Raw genomic sequence first — 26,671 nt, forward strand, 5'->3', positions numbered from 1 at the left:
GACAAGTTATGTGTGAAATGTAACGAAACATAAGAAAAATAGATGACAATTGAAAAAAATTTCCTTGAAATTCATATACAATACAGTAATTATGAAATCTTTCAAAAGAATAGAAAAACTAAAACTAACGACTTCATTTTTAGTTCATATCAGTAACCTTCAGTTTTAAAAAAGAAATGAATTTTTGGCCACGACTTTTCCGACTTTTTCGCAATAAAAATATTCAAGATTTTTAAAAAAATCGCTTCACAAAATCAGATCTAGTTCTTTTCATAAAATTTTCAAGATTCGAATTCTTTGAAATCAACAGGAAGCAAACTAATTTTTCGCAAAAATAAATATTTTAATACAAAATATTAAAATAAAAATACAATACTTAATCGACCATAATTCTAACGAAGGAATGTTAATACAAATTGTCGATCTTTTTTTCTATTGTTACTACTTTTGTATTCGACTAAAATCGATTACTAAAAAGGAAATTTACAATGATAAAACTCAGGATAGAAATGTAAATAATTTTTTAATACAAACAAAAACGGGAAATTTCTTGAATCAGGTTAATTCAAAATCAAGAAAAAAGGAAATTATCAATGTAATAATTTTAATATTAATTTTTTTAGCGTAATCAAGTACTATCATCTGAGAGACATAAACGATTTTTTGAACGGATTCTTGTTGCATTAATTTTGGAATTTTTGTTTACTTTTTCTTTAAAGATACAACAAGGAAAATGTATTACCTTCCTCCTCAAAAAAATTATACATTGTGCAACCGAGGAATCATTCTTTTCCAACTTACATCTAAAATAACATTTGAACATTTTTTGTCTTGCACACTTAACATAAAAGTAATATACTAATAAACTGAATGTATAACACTTAAGTTACTTCAATATATATTTGAATAAATTTCTTTTGGTACCAGTTTTAAATGAAAATATTTTGAAAATGATAGACTTTTTTGAAACAACCGAAAGACTTTTTTCTTTTATTTACTTATTATGACTACAATACTCGATCACTTGATCATCTGTAAAAATGATAACATCTCATTTTCTCTCATGCAATCAATTTCAATTCTATAATATATTATTTTCAATTTAATATCATAGTTTTTTAAAATAAGTTATTTAGATCATAATAATTCTCAACAATGTAAATAAAAGTGAAAATTGTGTTCACAAATTCAAACCAATTCCCGAATATTCGAAAGGAAATACTACTTTAAGGTAAATGCTGTTATTTTTATTGAATGAAATACTATTATACACATTTTAAATCATTTATTTGCCTTTAAATTGCTGCTCGAAATATTTATTTCAAATTGGCATCTTTCTTTGTAAAATTATTAATATCTAATGGTAAAGATCATATTTCTATCTTAATACAAATTTTAAAATGGTATAAGTTAAGTGATATCTTCATTTTAATTCTAAAATAAAGATGCAGGCTATAAGAGAATTCTGCATTTAAAAATATTTTATATTAAAGTATTATTTTACCTTTAAAATAATGGTCATGAAATATTTCATCCTGGAAAAGGTAAAATATAGTTAATAATATTCAAATAAAAATATATATTGATGACTTTATTAAATTTATTATTTAATAAAGCTTTAATATTAATTAATATATCAAGTTACGTCGAAAGAACTGTTTTCGTACGCTTCTAATATAATTATACTTACGAAGAAGTAATTTGTTGAATTCTAATACTTCATTTATTATCTCACATCAATCAGAACAGAGTCAGTAGATAACTGTATATTCTCTTGCCATAAATGTCACATTTATTAATTATAAAATTTATTTCATTTACTACAAATATTTCAATTAAAAAAAAAGGATCTAAAATTGCATTCTTTGATTAAGCATGTTGTCTGAATCCGCACAGTAGCTGAATTCCGAAAATAGGTTCATTTGAATATACGTATACATTTACCAACGAAATTCCACACATGCACCACCCTCAAAAATAAACACTGACGGAGAAAATTCACCGTTTTATTTTTTTTCTCACGGGAATAAGGCTCCACCCCAGAAAACTGATATGAAGATTTCATGCTAAGGGAGGGTCTGGCGTTTATCCAGGGGTGTGGCTGACCCTAAAGACCGCATCTCCTGTCATTTTTGAAGCCTTCTGTTTGTTTTAGGTGGAATCTGCTGTATGAGGGAAATATCATTTACAGGGACTTGTGGTCAAACGTTAGATACCGATGGAGATAAGCAATATTCCTAAATGCGTGCTTCCTTTTGAACAAACAAATTGGAAAATAAACAAGTACACTAGGACACAATAAGGATCAAGTTTCTGGAACAAACAAGCTACCGACTCTTAAGAAAGAAATGCAAGGCATGAATATACAAAAAATACCTGCGATTTAATAGAACTAGTTTGTTCAGATCCAAAATCATTAGATATCGAAAGCAATAAAAACATTTTTAATTTTAATGCTTTTTTAAAAAAACAAAAGTTTGTAAAGATAAGTAATTCATTTCGAACGTAATAAAGATCAAATTACTGGAACAAACAAGATACTGACTCGTAAGAAAAGAATGTAAAATATACAAAACATAAACTTGATTTAAGAAGACTGATTCAAACAAAAAAGGTGTTCGTTTGATACTTTCGTTCAAGATTGTTCGCATCGCAAAAAATATCGTTCGTTCGTTAGGTATTGACAACAATAAAACATATTCTTAATTTTAATACTTTCTCGAAGCAAAAGTTAAAAAAAAAAGAAAAAAAATCATCTCGAACAGAATGAGGAGCGTGTTTCTGAAACAAACAAACTCATAAGAAAAAAAAAGAATGTACATAATCGTCGAATGTGCATAAATAAATCGTCGATTTTATGAGCAAATGGCAAAAATGTTCTTTTGATCAGAAGTTAGTTACATCGGGAATTTTTTTATGAAGAATAGTTAAAACAAGATGTTACAACGGAAATTGCATCATATAACGCTAAAGGTAAAATATTTCATTTACATATCATAAAAGTAACAAAAAAATTTCTTGATACTGCATATAACGAAAGTGAAGAAAAATCAAAATTTAAGTTGTAATAATACAATTTACAATACAAGTTCTATGGTTTTAATTTGAACTCCGTTGTTTTGAGGTTTGTTAAATTGTTCTTTTACTATGGTGTTTAATAGTCAGCTTATTGTTAAGCAACATAGGTCTGTTAACAATAATCTATTAATTCCGACTTCAATTGAAATGCAAAAATGAATTTCACATTCACAAAAGCATAGACATTAAATACATATGTAGTTTTTTGTTTTTTTCAGTATAAGTAAACAACATTTGCTTAGGAAGTTGTCTGTAATCATTCATATTTCATTACAATTTTACAAATGGACACGTTCCATTTCATTACCATAAATAAATATTACATTATTCTTAATTCCTAACTTACGGTGGAAGAAATTTCGCTCCCACAAAAAGTCGAGGATTTTCTTGAAATCCGGATCACAAAAAGTCGAGGATTTTCTTTGAAAATTGAGCAAAAAATTTTCAAAAGTTCATATCTACTCAAAATTTATGAATGTAGTGAATGAAGTGAAAAAGTATGAAAAATTAGTGAAATGCTGGTTTTATTTTAAAGCTTTATATAAACTTAAACAGTCATTCGTGTACTTTCCCTGAAGCAAATATTTGTGTAATTCGCTCCAAAGTTTGATGTTCCAATCTACCGCTTATATATGAATAAAATTAGGTTAAGAATGAATTTCTTTTCTTTACTTTTTTTTAGATAAATTTTATTCGGAAACATAATAAATTCAAATAATTATAACCTATTCTGAACTTAATTTTCTATCATTATCTGACTTTTATTTCTTTCTCTGAAAATAATACGATTTGAAAAATAAAATATCTGTAAAAGAATATTTCAATTATATTTTATTATTGACATAAATGCACCGCAGATACACCTAAAATAGAGAAAATGCAAAAAATAAATTACTTTCGTTAAAGTATAGTACTCAAAAGTTTTAAATTGATAATTGGATTTTAAACGAAATCATTTTCGTTTAATTTTAATTAATTCCCTATTATCGGCACACTAACCTAAAAATTTAAAATAAAGCATTGCATTTACAATAAAGCATCTTATCTCTTAGCATTATAATGACAAATTTTATGCAGTGAGTTAAATAAAATAACAGGCGAAAATTTTGAAAATCTCTTATTACAAAAAGTTAACAGGAAAAAAAAAATGTTTCTCTAATTTTTGAAAATCAATACAATATTAAAATTTAACCTTCCTACATTTTAATTTCGTCTAATTAATAATTTCTTAAATTTTTATTGTTTGCTAAGTTGTAAAAAAAAAATGTCTGATTCAAAATTGTTATTTTAATTTTAATGACTGGTGTGTGTTTTTTTTTTACATGCAAGGTTATTGTTGTCAAAGTTTTGAGATATAATTCATGTTGTGTTATCGCCATTTCCAGAAGGAATGCATAATTTAATATATCTTGTTAGAAATAATGGTTTAAACATAAGAGTCTTAAAAAAGTAATTATTCTAAATAAATCAAAACTTATTATCATGATAATTATATTGAATTTCTCTCCATTAAATCATTTCGAATTCATTATAATTGTCTTACAATAAGCTATTATTACAACCGACTGTAACATAATAATGTTATAGAGCTAGCATACTATTCGTTAATTGCAACATGCGTTATGGAAATATCGTACAAGCACTCTACAAGGAGACCGTTGGACCGAAATTCGGCAAGTCGTCATTTCTCTGACAGTAAGAGGTCATTAAAAAAGGTTTTTTCAGCCTAAAATTTTAATTAAAAAATAATCAATATTTTAACGTTTTTCTTAAATAACTTCGGTGAGTATTACTACACAAAGAACATTTTTACTGTTCTGTTTTTAATAAATTTTCAAATATATATTTTAACTGCATTTTACAAAAATGGATTTTATTCTACTACATGACTGGATTTATAAATGTTGTCACTTTGTATATGTTTATGCAATATGTTTATGCTTGTGTGTGTACACATTATCGTTGCTTTAGCTTTTTTTTCCCCCTACGTTTGCATATTATCACTACTTTAACTTTTTTTTGTGTGATTGTGCACATTATCGTTGCTTTAGCTTTTTTTTTTTTTTTTTTTTCTACGCTAGCATATTATCGCTGCTTTAACTTTTTTTTCTGTGGGTGTTCACATTATCGCTGTTTTAACTTTTTTTCTTCTGTGTGAGCCCATTATGACTACTATGTAAGCAAGGATAAATTTAAAAATTAAAATAGCGATAAATGAATTAAGCCCAAAACATTATCATACTAGAATCAGATTACAAGTTGTGGTGGGTTTCCGACCGCTGCTTAGGACAACTGGGCTGATGGATTTTAATTTTTGATTAAATATTAATTTGAAAAATATAATATTAAAACTAAATAAAAATATGTTAAGATGTAAAAATAACAAATTATAAGAATTATAAAAATTTACTTCTATGTTATAGAAGTTTAAATATATGTTTGAGTAAAACTAATTACTTATTTACAATTAATTAATTGGGATAGTAATTATTCGTTTAATTATATTTCATTCGAAAGGTCATGAAAGCATATTAATTTTTACTGTCACATTTATTTGAAGTTTATTATTTCCTTCTAACAGTTACATACCTTTATTTCTCAATAAAAGAAATCATTAACTCGTACTCTGTTAATGATTAATACGATACTTATATTCATATTAACTAATAAATATGGTTAATTTTACAAACTAAAGATGTTAATTAAATTAAAATCATGAAATGTGAAACGACATTGATCAGTTATTGAAAAATGATCCTCATGATGCGGCCGCAAAATACTCAACTCCAGCAACAATTCTCAATTCTTACTTTTATTCTTCATATAATTGCTGTTGTATTTTTTACATAAAATTTCAAATAAGTTCTTTAATTAACAAATTTCAATGGGTATAAAAATTAAACTGCCGGATCTACTACGATAAATAACAGAATAAGCGGAAAAAATTTCCATAGAAATAATATTAAAAAAAAAATCAAGTAGTGCCAGTTTCGAATGTGCACGGTTCATTTGATTTTGTTTCGCAATCTGGGTGAAGCAACTGGTAGATAACGATATAGTTGGAACAGGGTGATTAATGTATAACTAAACAAGAATATGAAATGCGATCCGCAAGGTCATCCTTTAGATGTAAAAATTCCGATGAGCAGACGACTTCGAGAAATGAAATTCGTTTTTGGAAATAAAATAAATGATTCAAATCATTTCTTTTTTTAAATTAAGGGTTAAGAAAGATCGTCTGAAAAGACAAGATTAGTTTCAAATATCGTACTTTCGAAATGGATATATCACACAAAATAATTTTAGGATTTTCAAAAGGGAAATGAAATGGATTAAACACATGCCTTACAAATAAATTAAACGTTCAATAAAAAATTTTAAATTTTTTTCTTCCTTTATATTAGCTGCAAACGATATAGATAGAAATGAAATTCATTTTTGGAAATAAAATAAATGAAATACTCAAATAATTTTTTTTAAATTTAGCGTTAGGAAAGAATGTCTAAAAAAATCATATCAAATATCATGCTTTCAAAATGGATATACCATGGAAAATATTTTTAGGGTTTCAAGAGTGAAATATAATGGACTGAACGCATGCCTTACAAATTAAACGTTCAATAAAAATTAAATTGTTTTTTTTTCATTCATATTAGCTGTAAATTATATATAATGTTAACAACAAATATAACTATGAAAAATTTTGTTAAATTTTTCAATACAAAAAGCCAGTAAAATCGGGATTTTTGTAAAATTATTTCAAAACCCCGTTTTAAGTTACGTGAGAACGGCATTGGAGTGAAACAATATTTTAAGCGTCGATAATTTTAAATTCGTGCTCGTGATGCAGGTCAATTTCGGCAAACCATTTAGATTATAGAATTTTATGATATGCGCATCTATGTTTGTTTTGTAATTGTAATATATCGTGAATTTAATCTATTCGATTAGTAACAAAATATATAATATATGTTTACCTATGCAATCGAAATTCTAACTGTATTTCCAGCGTTTAAAATTGAATTTCTAATTGACAATTTTTTACTTTTTAACATAATTTTACTTTCTGTATTTAATTATAAAAATATCCATTTTTACCAATTTTAGTACAAATGCTTACTCAATTAAATCTAAACTGGGTAGAAACTGAAACTAAAATACCTATTTATATTTTAATAAACAGCTACACTAAAATAAGAATTGATAATAGATACATATCTGATATATATATATATAATATCTGTAAAATATTTTTATACATAGTTATAATTCATGGAAAGAAAACTAATTTAAAAATAAAAATTGAATTCACTCAGTAAAATTGAAGGACCATGTTAAAAATGAAAAATTTACTAACTGCAAGTATATGAATAGCGGTCGCCTTTTGGAATCCTATTTTATTTTATTTATTACTATTATTAAGCTTAAATTAGTTAAAATTACTTTCCATTAATAACAAGAGAGTAGATCAGTTTGATATACTCATTAAAAATCGTAATACTTTGGGAAAAAACTTTATTTTCTACAAAAAAAAAAAAAAAAAAGAATAATGCTATTTTCCTATTTAAAATATTTTGATGGAATTTGAAGTTACCATGCCTAATGCCATTTTTTTTAATAAAATAATCACAGATTTATTTATTTTTCAGAAAACATAGTGCAGTGTTGGTTCATAGATTTATTTCTTAAAATTATTTTGATTATTTTAAAACTGAGATAAAAATTGTCCACATTCTTAACATATTTTTGCAATATTTTTTTGATTTAAAATGTGTATGTGTCAGTTAGTCTTATCAAAAAAAACCCTCTTAAATTTAAAAAAAAAAAATACTCTTAAAGCATATTCAACAGCAAAAAAGACTAAAAATCTGCATTTAAAAATATAAAAAAAAGCATTTTTTTTAAATAACTACTTTTATTTTAAAAAGCAAATAATATATCTTTTTTGTTGCTTTAGAATATTTATTTCAATATTTTCTTGATAGATTTAAAAGCGTATCGAATTTATTCATTGAAATACACCAAGAAACACTTCCTGTCTTTTTATCTTAATTTGTAAATCATTTAAAAATTAAATCCCTACTCAGTTTTTATTTCAAATAAAAAAATGTGTTTTAAACAAATATTAGTTTTGTTCTAAATATTACCTTAAAAATCAAACTTTTTTAATTTTATTTTACTGAATGCAGCTAACCTTTCTCGAATTTTTTAAGCGCAGCTTATCTTTTATAAAAATTAGTATTAAAAGCAAGCATTAATATTTACTTAAACAGAAGTACTAATATTGTTTTCTCAAATTCTCTTACAGAATATACAAAATCATAGTTTTCATACAAACTTCATTATAATCGTCTGTAAATTGATAATAAGAATGAAAACCCTACTAGTGAAGAAAGTAAATAATTTTAATTACATAATAATTAATACACGATTATTGTTTTATATCTTCTCAACAATATATATTAATCTGTCAATATCGTTAGAGAAACTGAAGTAATGTTTGTTTATTTATTTTTCTTTGACTAGTAATAAATTTTTCTGCCCTATAAGATGGATAATCGCGCTAGAAGATAAAAATGAATTTATATTAAAAACGGTTTTTAAATTATTTTTTAAAAATAATGCGTAATAAAAATTATAGCATCGAAGTAATACTCAATAAAAAAAATTTAATCAACCAACTTTTCAAATTTCACTTTGTGATACTGAATTCAATTGGGATCTTTCGTAAAAGTACTTCAGCTGAAAAAGCAAAATAGCACGACTTCAAAGAAAAGCAATCAGATAGTTAGAAAAAAATTAGAAATTCCGCACCAAAAAGAATATAACATTATACCATAGCTAAAGCAAATTACTAGCTATTTTTACAATTTCTTCCAACATATCTGTAAAATTTTGTTTTATTTCAATTTCGAAAAATAATGTAATAGCTGCTAAGTACAACATTTTATAGATTTTAATTTTAATTTTACTGACAATTAATAATTATGTCATTGTTTTATTGTGTTCATTTTCTATTAAAATATATCCTCCATTGCATTAAAAACCAAAAGTCAAAGATGTTTTTTTATTCAAAACTGAAATAATCAACTTAACATTGCTTGGGTATAGGAATTTTTAAGTGCTCAAGCAACGCCCACCCTTTACATGTTCGACTTTTATCTTTTAACATCACTAAAAAAATATCTACAAGTTTAACTTTCATCTCTAAATAAGTCCACATCACTAATCTATATCTAACTTTTATGTCATAAAACAAATATTTAACTGTTCCCAAGCATCTCATTATTATTCTTTTCTGGACTTACAGAAGGAGTAACGAGTTCGGTTAAGCAGAACTCGCGTCATTTTGCAGGAAAATCTCAATGACGAGACCCGCCCTTTTCTTCCTCACTGAAAGGTTAATAAATTTATTCTAAATAAAACTGCTAAGTAGAAAAGTTTGTAGTGGTTTTCATTTCCTGTGATTCGCATAGAATAAGTTTCAAGATACGAAAATTTTCATAGTTTCAATTTATTTTAGATATTTTAATATATATAAACAGGAATTGTGGGAGCAATCATAATGACTGCAAGCTAGTGTTTCTTAAAATAATTTTAAAGGTACTTTATTTCATTTGTTATTATATAATGAGCCATTTTATACACTGATTTTCAATTTTGAGGTTACAACAAAACATCCACAATCGAAACTGAATAACGAACTTTTTTAGTTTGAAATGTTCGATAACAGAAAAGGTTTAAGAAACTCTGTTTAGTTTTTAAAAATAATGATTTGATTTTCCAACTAAAATTACAAATTGAAAAGTAAAATAATTTAGAACACATTTAAAACTTTTTTTTAAGATTTAAGATGTTTCCAAATTACAAAACATCCTCAACAAATTTTCTCACAATTCTACATACATTAAATGATACCTTTATTTACACTTATTACTTTTTTACATTTATTTACATTTGTTATTTTTATTTGTAAAAAAATGAATGCCGATTCAAAGACTAGTTCACATTTGTAAACACGGTCTGCAAAATTTGATGAAATCAAAAAACCTTTGGAAACAAAACGTCGATCAGATAGATGAGTTTCAGCATATATGATCAGGGGGATTTAATGTATTTTAAGAAAAGGAATTAAGTTCTTTTGGGGAAAAAACAAAAAATTTATACTTTACTTTTCTACAGAAAAAATTCTTTAAATAAACTACATATTTATTTATCCTGATAACTTTGCAAAAAAACGTTTCTTGGAAATAACATGTGCAATATCAAAATCGTAAACATATGATGCATCATGAAGATGTACTTTTCCTCTATTTTACCCGCACGATCATTGTAGGCCACTAGTATACAAAGTAAATCTTTTCACTGCTAAAATATTCACTATGGACCAAAACTGAAAATAATATTTCAAAGAGGAAATTCCAATTGGAAAAATTCGATTATAAAACCTTCATGTTTAATATATATACCATGCTAAAAGAATTATATATAAAATTCTGAAAAACTGTCCTTTAAATTTAATAATAAATAATAAAAGTAATATATTTAAATATTAAATTCAGAAAACATGGCACACAGAGATGTTTATTCCATTTAGCACTATTTCATTCAATACACTATTAAATAAATCAGTTCTATTTATAATTCAGTTCCGATCGCGTTGTTATATATAAGAAACAGCCAAACTAAAATCCAATCAGATTTTATGCAATAAAAAGAAACACAATTGTCGCCATATATGATTCAAAAACATGTTTATAATTTAAAGGTATTTTTAATTTCTACGTAATGTATAACAATATATAATTTCATAAGTATTTTAAAAGTTTTATTTTATATTTTAAGTGAGAAGCAAATAACGATTTCTTTTACATGATTCTTGTTTATAAAGTAAAATGTTTCCTGTTTCTGCTTTCTATCACTAACATTTCAAGGTCAAAAACCATTCTTCAGCATGAAAGTTATTGTTCTGGAACGAACTTACACAAACAATTCTAAATCATTCTGTAAATATCGAATTCAAAATTAAGGTTGGAGAAATTTTACAGTTTAAAGTCAATGAAAATCAATGAAATCAAAAGTTTTTCTAACTTGCATGACTGAAATTCCTCCTCTCTCAGTCATTAGAGATATCACAATATCTTAATAACTATCACATTTTGTCTTTCGAAGAGCAGCTGCAGATGTAATTGATCAATTTTCCAAGAAAACTGACAGAAATTATCAGACAGATATCGTTGTTGCAACTCTTATCTCGATCGTGTCAGCAACTCCTCCGCATTCAACGTGGGGAGACACATGGATATTCGATAACTTCTGAACCGACCACTTCTTCGGTAAAAAGAGAATTCAGATGTTACTGACACGCAAGTCATTAACAGAGACTCGCGATTCATTCCGATAAAGATCCTTTAAGAGGATTTGGAGTTCTTTATCACCTCCAAACATCTGCCATCGTCGCACTAATGGATTATTTACAACCTTTTTTTAATGGTGATTTGATCACTAAATCGGCATTTAACACCTGATCCGAAATAATTCAGGTAGAATGTGACATCAAAATAATTTAATTCTTCTATTTTACTGTTAACCATTAGTTTATTGCTTGGATTTCATTGTTTTTTTAAATTCTTATAGTCACAGATATTTTTGAACAATAGAAGTAGTCAAGAGTATTTATATATATAGACTTTTGATTAGTTAGAAAATGACGAGCTAATTCTGATAAACATTTCAAGTAACTCAAATAAACAAAATATAAGTTAATCATCTATATTTTATATTTTGATTTTAAAAAAACTCATTCTGATCTCTCTCAAAATCGTTTTCTTTCAAATTAAAATCTTTAAAAGTGTTTTTAAAAAATGTAAGCATCATATTATACTAAATACTTATGAATAAATAAGTGACGTAAAGAAACTGGATAATATTGAAATTGTTTATTAACATTTATTTTTCGCATGAATTGACTATTATTTACAAACGATACACACTTTTTCAAAATCAAACAAATGTGTTTATTATCACAGAGAAGGGAATGATTTAATTTCCTTAAGTTTTGTGAACACATTCTGAAGAAAAGCATTTAAAATAAATTAAGAGATCATTCAAGAGTATTATATAAAAACGGAAATAAACTGAACAATTACTGGACATTATTACACTTGACGATATAAGTCTATACAAATTATATGCTAAATAAATGCTAATTAATTAAGAATAATAAATATCATGTGAATTAATAAAGGAAATAAAACTTGTACCGTTAATATGAATATTATTTAAAATTATTTGTTTATTGTTACATTGGAGATAGTCATTTTAAAATAAGAAATGCAAAAAGTTAAAATAAACTTGACTCAATAAAATATTTTTAAAAAAATTAATAACATTAAATATCATATTAGAATTAAAGATACAAAATAAAATCGAGAAAATAATTAAATATCAGGGAATCTTTTTTTTTTTTTTTTTCACAAAAATGGTTTGTTAGTTTTATTGACTTCATATTTATATATAAAAAAAAACAGTTTTAAATCATTCATGATTTCAATTTATTTATAAATTTTTATTGCACATGATTAATAATGAGACCAATGAAGTTAAACATTTTTGAATCGATTCAACAATTGCATCGAATCAAAATAAATCAACTTCTTTTGATATAAAATAATTGAGTGAAATCTTACCATCATAAGATGCCACTTCAAATGAGTTCCTCAAATGATATGTACAGAAGTCCACACGTTAAAATCTTGAATAGTCGTAGCCATATACAGTAGATGCTGTCCTGTGGTTATAACTAGATGAAGTTCCAACACCGAAGTTCATCTGGCAGCTCGGATTGACCATTCCAGTTGAAGATGATGATGGTGCAATTCGCTGATTTTCGAACATGTCTCTCACAAAATTACCATTTGAGTCTGTGTACAATGAGCAGTCTGACGCAGTGTTAGGTAATGGATAATTCCAACTCGCGGTTAGGGAGTTGGACGTGGCAGTTGCACTTCTATTCATGTAAGATGTTTGTTGAGGGGAACCTGGCATGCTCAAAGCAATGTGTCCAGTGGGCATGTTGTACTGGCCTGTTTCGTCTAGTCCTGTATTTACGAGACCACTGCTGCTGCTATTGCTTGAGCTAGCTCGAACACCTGACCGTGATACCACACTACTTCTACCACTTGTTTCACGATCATATCCACAATTCGGGGATACAGAACAGTTATAATTAAGAGTGGACGATGTTGGGGATGCTGAGCAAGGTGGCAGTGTAAGTGCTGAGCAATTAAATCCACCGCTTCTTGACCCATAAGACAAAGTATTCAAACCATTGGTGCTAGAACAAGACCTTAGACTGGAATTAATGCCAGAGCGGGATGACAAACTGTTGATGATTGCATCGGACATGTGGTTACCAGGAGAATGGGCTCTGGGATCTCTGACAAGCAAGTCCACAGAAAAGCTCGATAATGAAGTTCCATCCACCACCGACGCATCCACATAAGAAGATGTTGTTACTGGACTCACATTGTTGTTGGGAATAACTGGACTTGATTTCATTCTCTCGTATTTGCAATCACCAGCCATTACAAGCCTTTGCATGCAGGATGGGTTAAATAATGGATTATTATGGCGATGGTCAACAATATCCTCATCCATTGGCTCTACTTTTGGAGTCACAGTACATGGTAGGTGAAGGTGATGGTTACTTCGATGATGGGGAGACACTGAGTGACGATCACCACGACTCGATCCGGCAGATGATGCTTCTATGTTGTTGTTAGGGACGACAGAGTTTGTTTTCATTGCGAGATTACTGCCGGTCTGTTCCGCCTGAACGCTCTCTTTGCCCTGTTCCTCTCGCTTGGGAGGCTGTTGTTTTTTTAAGGAATTGTCTTCCTTTTCTCGGAGGGCGTCTTTCTTTTTGAACCGTCGTCTCCTCCGAAGGTAACTACCATTATCGAACATATTGGCACTGTCCGGATCTAGTGTCCAGTAGCTGCCTTTGCCTGGTTTCTTGTCGTCTCTCGGTACTTTTACGAAACAATCGTTCAGGCTTAGGTTGTGCCGGATGGAGTTCTGCCACCCTTGTTTGTTCTCACGATAAAAGGGAAACCGATCGATGATAAACTGATAGATGCCATTTAAAGTTATCTTTTTCTCGGGAGAATTCTGTATTGCCATGGTAATTAAAGCGATGTAAGAGTAAGGCGGCTTTACCATGTCTTTTGACGGCTGGGCAGTAGCTGTCTGATGCATACCTCCAGCTGCAGCGGCATAAGGTGAAGCGTATGGAGAGGGTCTCACCACAGCAGTTGCACCGTACCGTTCGACTGTCTGTTGCTGGTGTTGCCCCGCCGTGTATGCCGCCGGCATCACACCATTACCCGCTGAGTTCATACTCATACCCGGGTACCCGTCGTACCGGTAATAACCATGGTGCTCACCGTACAAAGGGTGCATTGCTTCTGGGAGAAAAAAAAATCCAAACTCACGCACACCACAGAGCGGGAAATAAACAAACCACACCGGGGTTGTAGTTGTTGTTTTTGTTCACTCACTTTTTCTTTTTTTCCTTCTCTTTCCTTTCCGTTCGAAGCGATTTTCACACCGAGCGAGAGATGAGTTAAGGCCGGAGCAAAAAAGATTTCACTTCGGCGCAGCAGAAAAGCGAGCTGGCAAGCAACCAAAAATCGAAAGCCGCTGCACGCCGCATGTGTGCCCGTTCATGCGTTGCCTTGCCACACGACTGACGACTTCTCGGGGTAGAGAGAAAGAGAGATGAGCGCCCGGACTTCCCTTTCAGATGAAAAGAGCAAAAAGTGGGAAAGCAGGCCCGCAAGAAGATGGGGTAGGCTGGCTCCGCTGACGAGAGATGAAGCAATCGAGATCGCGAAAACCGAAAAGGGGGATGGTGGAAAGGGTGTGTGTGAGCGAGCGCCTCAACCCCCTCAAGCTCTTCACACAAAATTGAAAAATCCTGACCGACTTTTTAAGTCTGGGGCTGCGGTTAAAGCTCTCATCTACTCGGTGGCTTAGAATTTTACGCGGCATACCGTTCTCCGTGTTCCATCTCAGTTATTTGCCGACCCCACCCCCTCAGTCATGGTCGACCAATGAGAGGGCAGCCGGGCGGAGAAGTCGTTTGGCGTTTCTAGCAGCAAGCGCTCTTCAAGCGCGATCTCCCCCCCCCCCTTTCCTTTCTGTACCTTCCCCATAGCTTCTACGGTTGCGGCAAACCACGAAATTTAATTGACGGTAGGAGAAGTGTCCTGGGGATGAGGGGGGGAGCTGACACCTTCTCCTCTATGTTTGCTCCAGTCCCTGCCCCTCCCTACTCCGTGCTGTATGAGGCAGATAAGGAGTTAGATCTAAGACCGACATTCGAGCTAGTAATTCAATCTGGTAGATTATGGGAAAACTCTTCGCTCTTCAACTCTCCCTCCCTCCTTTTCTATGGTTCCTTTTTTTTTTCCGAATTCTGTTTTTCCGTCGATAGTTTTGTATTGTTTGTTCCGTTTGACTCCCTTTTGTTTGCTTATTTTCAGGTGTGCCTAAGAGAGCAGTAGTTACGGATTTTTGTGTAATCGCAGTGTAGAAATGCTTGTTCCTCTCTCTCTCTCTCTCTTTCGACTTTCTGCTTCTTTCACTTATTTATCAGATGCTTTATTTTCTTTAGAAGGGTGGAGAGTGGGGGTAGTTCTGCCCCCTCCCCCTTGAAAAATGCTGGGTATTTGATGACAAACTCAGTAAACAGCATTGTGTAAATTTAAAATTTTACATTCTTGATATTAAATATCGTATTATAACTGTTTTGTTGTTCGAAGAATGAATGCATTCATTTTGATGGTCGTAAAAACAGTTGCTTTTAATTATCCACTTAAAAGCTTCATAAACTTTGTATGCTTACTTTTTCATTTGATTTTTAGTTTCGTTTTGCTAAATTAATATATCATCTGAAAACTATATGGGAAGGATTTCATTTTTTGAAGGAATATGTACTTCTGAACCTTATGCAAATTATGAGGGTTCCACTTGAGATAACGTTTTCCCTCTTTACCATACCTCTTCATCGTGAGAACGTTTGACTTATGACGGATTAAACATATACGTCAGATTTTTGATCTAATCAGCTCCCGACTCCACTGCTGACTACTATACATTGGATATTTATTACTACTTCATGGCACTATACGATGCTTTAAAAATATACTGAAAGCGCGCAGTCGATAAAAAAATTAACAGTATGCATTTTATTAACTGTTTTAGTTCATGTAGGTATTTATTATTTGCTGATATTTTCTATTTCTTTTTCCAACCACACAACTGGATGCACTGATACCTATGTTTTTGTTTAGTTTACATTTTAATGATAAGGATATGTCTCTCCCCCCCTTTTTTTCCTTAGTAAATATGCTATGTTTTGTATTTAAAAAAAAAACTTTTCTTATTTAAAATAATTAATTTAAATTAACGTACAATTTTGACCCACAAGGGCTATTTTAGAGTGAAAAATACTGTGCAACAGAAATTGTTTTGAATTTCATAAGCACTATCTGCAAAATCAAATGAATATAAGGCGTGTAATCAATTGCAGTTCTGTCAGTAAGTGAAGGTTGGTATAAGAACCACATAGATTGTTCGACTTCCTGAACCATTGACGTCAATGATTTAACAAAACTACATATGGTATTAATGACGTCAGTGTTGCCGGATATGACAAAGACCACCTTCGAAAATTGATTAGTTACCGTAATTATCTTAGATAACAGTAACAATATGTGTCTGAAAATGAACATTTTCTTTTTCCTTCTAAATATTTAGAAATATTATATGCGATTTTAAAAAATCGCCTCACAATGTCTGGTACCCGGAGCTTAATTATTCCGCAATTTTAAAATAATGTCACTTTAGGTGATATAAATTTTAATCCTATAATACTTTATTTACTAATTCTAATTTTAATTCTTTTACTTCTTTAGGTCTATGAAATCATGATAGGCAGATTTGGATAGAGGTAGACAATTCCGTATTTGTCATGCTAGCGCTTGCTGACGGAGATATAATCGAATATTGGAATAAACATAAGATGAATGATGAAGATGAAAGTAACCATCAAAAGAAACAAACGACGGATTGCAAATTTCTAAAACATTTGCCGAGGAGGGCTTATATTTGTCAGCACATAATAGTAAAAAGCTTCATTGTATACGCAGCGATTTTTTAAAACTTGTAAATACAGAGAAACATTTGAAGTTACTCTATAATATTAGACATACGTAACTTTTAGACAATTAATATGTATAGTAGATAGGCTGTAGATCTATTATCTATTATTATTTTAATCTATATAGCTGTTTAGATCTATTATTTTAATCTATATAGTTAAACCTTATTTGCTATTTTAGATCGTAAAAAATCATCTTTTTGAATTTACCTCATCTCAGTTGTGGATTAGGAGTAAATAAAAATTCCATTTGTGGATGCTGTATTTAATGTTGCGGTATAGTAGAAGATAGAACTGCTTTAGAATCCTCTCTTATATGGAAGCAATGGGACCTCACGGAAGGTATGAATTTTTTTCCCCGATTAGTTGAATATTGATTTTTAAATTTACCTTTTTACGTTTTATGATATTATTTATAGCAATTACAAAGGTGAATTTTATGGTCATGTTTTTCGATGTAGAGATCTCAATAAGAAATCGTATTTAAGTCCAGTGGAAGTGGTCTCTCTAAAATTCTCCCGCATATTCTCTTATCCCCCGCCCCGCATATAAAATTTTCGCCTTGGGTAAGGTCGCAAATGCCTCCATGGCATTGGCGAACAATAGCTATGAGATATAGAATTTTGGCGTGAATCTAGCATTTTTACTCTATAATATTAGACATACGTAACTTTTAGACAATTAATATGTATGGTAATTTTAATACGCTGCTACATTTTGTTTTGCTAAAACACAGAGTGGCAGCATATGTTTTAATTATTTTCTCGTATACGAAATATTATAATCGTCAAAATGAAGAAAAAAAATGAGTCAAGATTTGACGAATCTTCATGTTTCTGCCTTCCCTGAGATTGAAAAATACATTTTTGAAATTACATCTATTTGCCTGTCTGTGAACAGGTTAATATAAAAACACAAATAGCTAGACGACTGAAATTCATTATATTATATCTATAGATTTCTATCAAATCTTGGCTGGCTGTTCGAGTACAAGCGGACTTGATAATCATAAAACTTAAAGAGATAGATAAATAAAATTTGATATACAAGTATTAAATCAGATATCACGATTCTTATCAAGCTTAAAACTCAATCAAGACAAAAGATTGTCCATCTGTCGGTATGTAAACACAAAAGTTCAATAAGGCTAAGACTTAAATAAACAAAATTTGGTATTTGATCTTCTGACAAATTTTGATTTCAATTGGTCTAGAAAAAGGATTCCAAATGCATTTCCAATTTTAAAGTTTTATGTATTAACTGCATGTTGGCGATTAATCTCAAGCATCTCACGATAGATTGAGTAAAAATGCTAGATTCACGCCAAAATTCTATTTCTCATAGCTTTTGTTCGCCAATGCCATGGAGGCATTTGCGACCTTACCCAAGGCGAAAATTTTATATGCGGGGAGGGGGGATAAGAGAATATGCGGGAGAATTTTAGAGAGACCACTTCCACTGGACTTAAATACGATTTCTTATTGAGATCTCTACATCGAAAAACATGACCATAAAATTCACCTTTGTAATTGCTATAAATAATATCATAAAACGTAAAAAGGTAAATTTAAAAATCAATATTCAACTAATCGGGGGAAAAAATTCACACCTTCCGTGAGGTCCCATTGCTTCCATATAAGAGAGGATTCTGAGGCAGTTCTATCTTCTACTATACCGCAACATTAAATACAGCATCCGCAAATGGAATTTTTATTTACTCCTAATCCACAACTGAGATGAGGTAAATTCAAAAGGATGATTTTTTACGATCTAAAATAGCAAATAAGGTTTAACTATATAGATTAAAATAATAGATCTAAGCGGCTATATAGATTAAAATAATAATAGATAATAGATCTACAGTCTATCTAGCTACTAATCAGTTTTAGCGGTCGAATTATTTAATACTGCTAATTCTCAGACGCAGAAATCTTCCGCGCTTTGCTCATGAGTCATAAGGCGTTTATTTCGGAATGAAAAAAAGAGGAATGAGATGAAATGCGCTCATCTTACTGTGCATCACTCCTTTGCTGAGTTAAATCATGCGAAAATCTAATCTCAGGATCTTAGGTTCTGATAATTCATTTTTATTATCCAGTTGTACCCTCAGCTTTAAATCAAAAGCATAATATGCACAAGCAACTTCAATTACAATCCGACTTGAATAGTTGAGATTTTTTTTCTACAAAATCAAGTACATATGCAGATCAAATAATGATTATAAGAATGTTTTCTTCATTGATCAATATCTTTAAACTTTAGTTAAAATTTCTCTTGAAATTTCTTTTCTTTTTTTTTTTTTTTTTTAGTTTTTCTTCGGAAAAGTATATTTTTTGAGAATAACTGTAAAGTTGGGTATATTTTTTATCCTGCCGACGTAGGCGTCACTACATCCCCGACAGGAAGGATTCTGCCCTCCCTAACCGATTCTAGTACCCTTGTAAGCAATCACTAAAACAACACTTTCAAAGTTTAATTCAAAAAAGCCCACCTGTTCAAGAGACGCAGTATAATAGTTAAGATCACTTTTTAAATAGAATTATTAGTCATTTTAGGATATTATTTTGTATATAATTTTATATAATATTTATAGAAGTTAGAATATTTTTAAAAGTAGTCGTTATTTAAAAAAAGAATTGAATAAAATTCAATGACATCTACAACTATTTAGTTACAATAATTTTTCTTGAACAACCATAGTAATATAGATTTTTCTTTTTCTAGAATTTTTATCACTAAACATGTAACAACATTTAGCCTCCCCCCCCCGTATGGACCTGTTAAGTTATTAAGTAAATCTAGATTCCATTTAAAATTTTTAAGACTTTATATTTATTAATTCGTCGTAAACTGGAAGGAATAACCTTTTAACAATTCGAATTTTTTTCTTGCTCAACGCACAACAGGGGAATTTTATGAAACGTTTTCAAATAACGAGAAATATACCTGTGTTAACAATCCAATCTGCAAATTACTCAAGACACATCAGTATAAGGAAAATTACATTCAGAAATCTGATAATCAAATTCGATCCAAGTTCGAAATTCTGCTACCACATCAGTAAAATCCATTCCTAAGCTCGGGATTTCGTAGCCAAGCCTGTAAAATTTAATTCGCTATTCCTCATGAAATGGCGAAATTCGTTTTCTAGTCGGCAAACCTTTGATCCTACCTTCCAGATTTTGCCACCAAGCCATCACCTCTACAAAATCCAATCCTAATCTTAAAACTCTGCTACCATATCAGTAAAATTCAATCCTAAGCTCGAGATTTTCTAGCCATACCACCAAGGTTCTAAAATTTAATTATAGTCGAAGGATGCTGCCATTTGGCCCACATGTATGCAAAATCCACTCTAGAGTTCGAGACTCTGTTAGCAAATCATACTGTATAAACAAAATGGGTATATTCTAAGTGGAGCGTGTAAAAGGTCATTCATAATTTTTTGAAGAAACTCAAAAGAGAAAAAAAGCACAAAAAATATATATAAATATTTTTAAATTATTTTCAATTTGAATTAAAATAAAAAATTGTTTAAATTGATTTATTTTCAGTTTAAACATTGAAAATTTCATTTAAACATTTTTGATAGATCATAGTAACAATTTTGCAACTGAGAAATGCAAAAATTATTTATATTTGCGCAATCAGCATTTTAAAAACAATTAAGTTTTGAGATATTATTTTTATTCTGAAGCAACAGCATAAAATTCTCTGCTATAAAAAATAAAAATATATATATTTTTTAATTTTTTTGTAAACCTTCAACAATCCTAGTTGAATAATAATCTATGCTTAATTTCCTCTGTAAATGATGTAAGTAAACACATTCGTCAAATGATTGCAGAAAAATAACTGTTAAAAAGCAGATACAGGGCTGATAAAATACGTTTACAAAATAAATAAATAAATAATAAAGAAAAATAATAATAATAAATCATATCTAAACTATAACAACAACAAGAACAAAAATATGTTGGCATGATTACTGAAAAACTGTAGTTTTTATAAAATTCTTACCTTTAATGTTTTAGTATTTCTTCGGATCTTCTTTCAATTCATAATGTTATTCAATGTTCTAAAGGTTCGTATCATTGACTTATTAGAGATTTACATAGTTGTGATACTTCTAGTCAAAACGAATATTCTAACAAGTGACCATATTTAATAATCTCCGACTGTTTTTGATGGGATAAGGTTTCAAATGTGGAAAAATTCCTAAAATATTATCATAATCTTCTGTTAAAATTTTCAGTACTAATTTCATTTGACTAATATACATTTTCCATCTTTAGCTGTAGTCATATGCAATATTCTAACAGATGACCATAGTTAACAATTCCTAATTCTTTTTCACTGGATGTAGTTTCAAACGTGGGAAATTCCTAAAATATGAACATAATCTTCTATTAAAACTTCAACACTAGTTGACTGATAGGCATTTCCCATCTTGGGGTAGGTACGATACGTTCTGACATGTAGACTGTCCAATATACGGTCTGCCTATCTCCGCCAGTTGTTCAACAGATGTGAGACATCCGCAACGTTGGGAAAACGTTGAATTTGGGATTACCCTAGACATTATCTTTAAATTCACAGATATACATAATCTATCGATCGGCTGCTTTGACATTAGTCCAACCAACTATGACATTAATTGTAGTTCTTAAATAAAAGACAGAAACGAGACTTATCATTCAGTAAATAGACTCCTGCTGTGACCAACTTAAGTCGGCTTTCCTATTTAGGCGATAATTGGTTGATTAGCACATGAGCAAGACAAATTGGGTTTCCTGGGATGCACCGCGTGATGCCATGGACCACACGAGATAAACTCACTTCAAATATTCAACATGAAAAGCCGCATAGAGTGAATCGTTTTCAACTATTTATTATTCGCTTTTTTTCATACAAATTATTTTCTGTTTAGCAAATCTGTGCTTCCATTGATATTGTATAACGTGGATGATATTTCACAGTGATGCCGTTTAGAAAAATGATTGTAGTTGCATACTGTTCATTTCAAAAACTTTTAGACGATTCGGATTTTTTTAAAACAAGTTTTTATTAGTATAGCAAGAAGTAGATCCTTTTTTTTTTTCTTCAATGCGGACGATCGAACAAAATCGTTAAAGCACAAGACATTCATAAATATGCTGAAATAATTTATATTTATGTGTGTGTGTGTGTGTGTGTGTGTGTGTGTGTAGACCCTTAACAAGTCGGAGAGTTTAAGAATTACCAAAATTGGCACATTTATACAAGGAAATAAAAATGTGCAACTCCGAGTAATTTTTAAAATTTTAATTAGAAAATTAATTAATGTAAAATTAGTCGACATTTTTAAATTTTAGTACAGTAGACTCCCGATTATCCGCGCCTGCAGCACTAGGTTTTTTTTTTCTTTCTTTCTTTTTTTTTTTTCTTCCAAGCAAAGAGAAAATGCTTCCAAAGCAAGAAGCAAACACAAATGACTGATTTCTTCAAAAAGGTGTAGTTTTACATTTATGTTTTTGTAATTACATAATACATTACAGTATTAAAACAGTACATATGTATTAATATTTCTATGCATCCTTGACGCCTCTCGTAAGTACAAAGCACTTTTCTGTTTTCATTAACAAAATGCATTTTAGGTTAGTTTTGAGTGATATACTAAAATATTAAGGGTTAGTTAAACATTTCCTGCTGTTTATTTTACGTTTTATTGTACATAAAACGATTTTTCAAAGTTGGAATGATTGCTTTCTCTTTTGCTGTACCCATTTTTAGCTTTTTTCGGATTATCCGCGATTTTTGTTATCCGCGGCGGCAGCGCCACCCAATTCCGCGGATAATCGGGAGTGTACTGTATAATAAATTTAAGTTATCTTAAAATTATCATCATTTCAAATATATACGTATATCATTCATACTATATACATATAAAAAATGGTATCAATGAAATGATATATATATATATTTATTTCAATTATACCATTTTTTGCCGTATAACATTTTACATTTTTAATTAATTTGAAAAAAAAATATTTTAAGCCTGTTTTTGCAAAAATACATTTTATTGTCGAAATGAGAACACAAATAATCAATATTATTGCTACTAATATTTCATCTAGGGTTTTTTTTTTTTTCCTTTGTTGATCAGAAAGTGATGATTCGCCTTACTTTTCCATGTTGAGTAGGCCAAGGTAAACTTTAAATAAAATGTTGCGAATTTTGTTGTACTTAAAATTAAGATTTAATTTAAGAATCAGACAATGTTGAAAATTTTTTCAATTGCGCCTTTTTTTAAGGCTTTACTGCTACTTTTTTTGTGACATAATTGGATGCCAAAAGATATAAATACAAAATTAGGGAATGATAATGAATGGAAAGTTCCAAAACTTTTAAATTATTATGTATTATACATCCATAAAAATTTGAAATTTAAATAGATTTTGCTGAGGAAGGCCATCAAGACATAGTCATTTGAAATATTTAATTGAAATTTTTAGGAAGCTGTAATGTTCGCTAGCCAACTGATCACTTAAAACTTCTATTTTGTAATATATTTAGCTGTTGACAAATGTTTACAAGTTTCTATTTTACAATTAATATCCACTTTGGCCTTATTTTTTATAGAATTATTTTCAATGCTCATGCTTTTACGATTTTAATTTTGGCATTCACATTTTTGATAGAAAAACACTATTTTCTTTTTAGTGCAACAACTAAGGTGTGTTATAAACACTTTCTACTTATTTTTTATTTTTATTTTGTATGTGCTAATTGTCAGTATCTTTCATAATCCGGCATAAAAAATATAATGGAATCTTAAAATTATTAATTTTTGACTTCGCTATTAACTGGAATTCATAAGAAATCAAAATTAATTAATTTTCTAATAATTATATTCTGAAAATAATTAATTATTTTATACAAGAAGAGAAAAGCAACCGTACAAAATTTTAGAATTCGAATATGTCAAGAAAAAGAGAAAAAAAAAATTGTTAACAAAATTGCAACAAATATGGAACAACATAGTAAATGAAAGCCTGAGAGCAAGTATGCACTTATTTCTTAATATCTATGTCCCCTGTCAAAATCTGCCGAACTTAAAAGGTTTTCTTTTTCTAATTTTAATACATAAAAAATTTAATCGACTTAAAATAGTTACAGTATTTCAGATACTTGATTTGATAATAAACAAACGTATAACGAACGTATCCAGATACTTGTCATTTGATACTTAATATTTTTATTTTAGGTGTAAATATATATATACAAGCACTGAATACTTTTATGGAATATCGTTTTGAACGTAAGAAATTAAATTTAATGAGAACAATTAGCATCTTAGAATGTAATTTATATTTTGAATAAATGTTTCACGGTGTGAAAATCATGATAGTTTAGATGTTTCTCTATAAGTAACATCATCCAACATTCCCAAAGGAGCATCATAAGTGGATGAGAAGTCTCCGGATAGGTAAGAGGGTTCTCGCTTCGCTTTGAGATATATGATTACTTAGAGTGGTGTTATGTCCATTCTTACGACGGAGAATATTTCTCGCAGTGGTCATGATTCTTAGGATTCCATGACGTTCTGATGATAATGAGAGAAGGCAAGAGGAGGGGGAATATGTATTGGCGATAAATTGAATGCCGCAGAAACGATTTTGTGTACAGTCTTTCATTTATAAATAGCTAATAGAAATATTAAATAAATGTTATAAATGATCTCTATTTATTCTAATTAATATAAGGATCATTTATAACAAATTCTATTATTTCTGTTAAAATTATATTACAATTTTTAATAATCATAACATTATAATTACGATAGCATATAAATATAAAATATTTCGAATAATATAGGCATGTGAAAGGAATTCAAATAATTTGCTGGCTGTAATAAACACGAATTAACTATTTTTAAATAGTATGCATTAAGAACAGAAAATTAGTTTTAGTTGCGTATCTGGTATATTCCAAATATAGCATCTGCACGAGGTAGTAGCTTTTCTTTAAGTTCTCTCAACTTCACGTTCCTCTTACAGTAAACAAACTAAAATGATCTTAAAATATTACAATGAAAACACAATAAATAACATCCATGGTTTTCTGAAAATATTCAGAAAGAACATATTTCAGAGAACTTTATAATTCGATCCTATTTCTCACAATTTTTTTTATTTGTTAATAAAATGAGAAAAATGAATTATCATTACTATCTTCTCTTATACGAAGAATTAAAAAAAAAAAACATTATTATCACAAAAAAGTCAACTTTCAGATTTTGACGAATTTTTACGTTTCGGACATCCTTTAGTCCTAAAAACATATCAATGGCATTACGTTTATCTGTCAGCACGATATCTCAAAAACGCTTTGAGCTAGACGGATGAAATTTGGTATGAGATTTCCGTACCCTATTTGTAGATTTCTGTTAAATCTTGAATGATATACATTCACAGGAAGTTCGTTTGACTGTTTGAGTGCTAGTGAACTGAATGGCTATTAAAAGCAAAGAGCTAGATAAATAAAATTTCCAACACCTTTTAACAGATGCATAATTTAAATTAAATTAAATTATGTATCTAAACCTACCATTTTGAACCAAGTTCGTCAAAGGTTTGGCCATTTTTTTTTTTTGGCTTTAAATTCGCATTGCATGCAAATACGATATCACAAAATGGCAACAAAGATAAATGAAATTTGATATATGACCTCTGTTACTAAAATGGCAATTCTTTGTCAAGTTTTCATTTCAGTGGGAAAAAAAAATTCGGAAAATGCATAGTATATTTTCCTTAATGTGTTAAGAAGCAAAAAGCGCTCATACGCGAGAGTCTAAAGACAAAAAAAATAAGAACTCGAAGCATTTACGGCCTTATCCAAGGGTCTCAATTTTGATGCAGAATGAAGGGGAGTAACGCCTTTATTAATGAGTAAACTGTTTTTATTTTTCCTACAGCACAAATTATTTACTCTACAGCACAAATCTTGCTGGTTTAGTGCTGAAATGCAACAGGAAAAAAAAGTTATTATGAGCATCTTGATAGTAGACAAAGCATTCTTAAACTGTGGTTTGTATTGTTCCCAGTTTATTAATTTTAACAAAAAGTCTATCGTTTAAAATAAAATTTGTTATAATTTAGTGATATTATTAATACCAAATTTGGATTTGTTCATATCTTACACAGTTTTGATACATAGAGGGTGGCAAATTAAAATTCAAACATTCGGAGACGTTGTGTCATAACCATTTATCAGAAAGTTATGAAATGTGAAGTGAAGGAATAGGAAAGACATTAAGCGAAAAATAATAATAATTATTAATGAGATAATAATTATAGGCATTGCCACCAAAGGGATAATCACTGT

General features: G+C 29.5%; 1 protein-coding gene across 1 annotated transcript in view; it reads right to left on the reverse strand.

The window, feature by feature from the left end:
* LOC129963925 (forkhead box protein C2-B-like) overlaps positions 1 to 15,160 on the reverse strand; it is a 166,546-nt gene extending 151,386 nt beyond the window's left edge. Inside the window, exon 1 of the mRNA XM_056078519.1 lies at positions 12,768 to 15,160. Within this exon, the coding sequence (XP_055934494.1) occupies positions 12,826 to 14,541 (1,716 nt within the window). The 5' untranslated portion in view covers positions 14,542 to 15,160 and the 3' untranslated portion in view covers positions 12,768 to 12,825. The remainder of the gene's footprint in view (positions 1 to 12,767) is intronic.
* Between the last annotated feature and the right edge of the window lie 11,511 nt (positions 15,161 to 26,671).

The sequence above is a fragment of the Argiope bruennichi genome, chromosome 3 (genome assembly GCF_947563725.1).
Source record: "Argiope bruennichi chromosome 3, qqArgBrue1.1, whole genome shotgun sequence".
Classification (NCBI taxonomy): domain Eukaryota; kingdom Metazoa; phylum Arthropoda; class Arachnida; order Araneae; family Araneidae; genus Argiope; species Argiope bruennichi.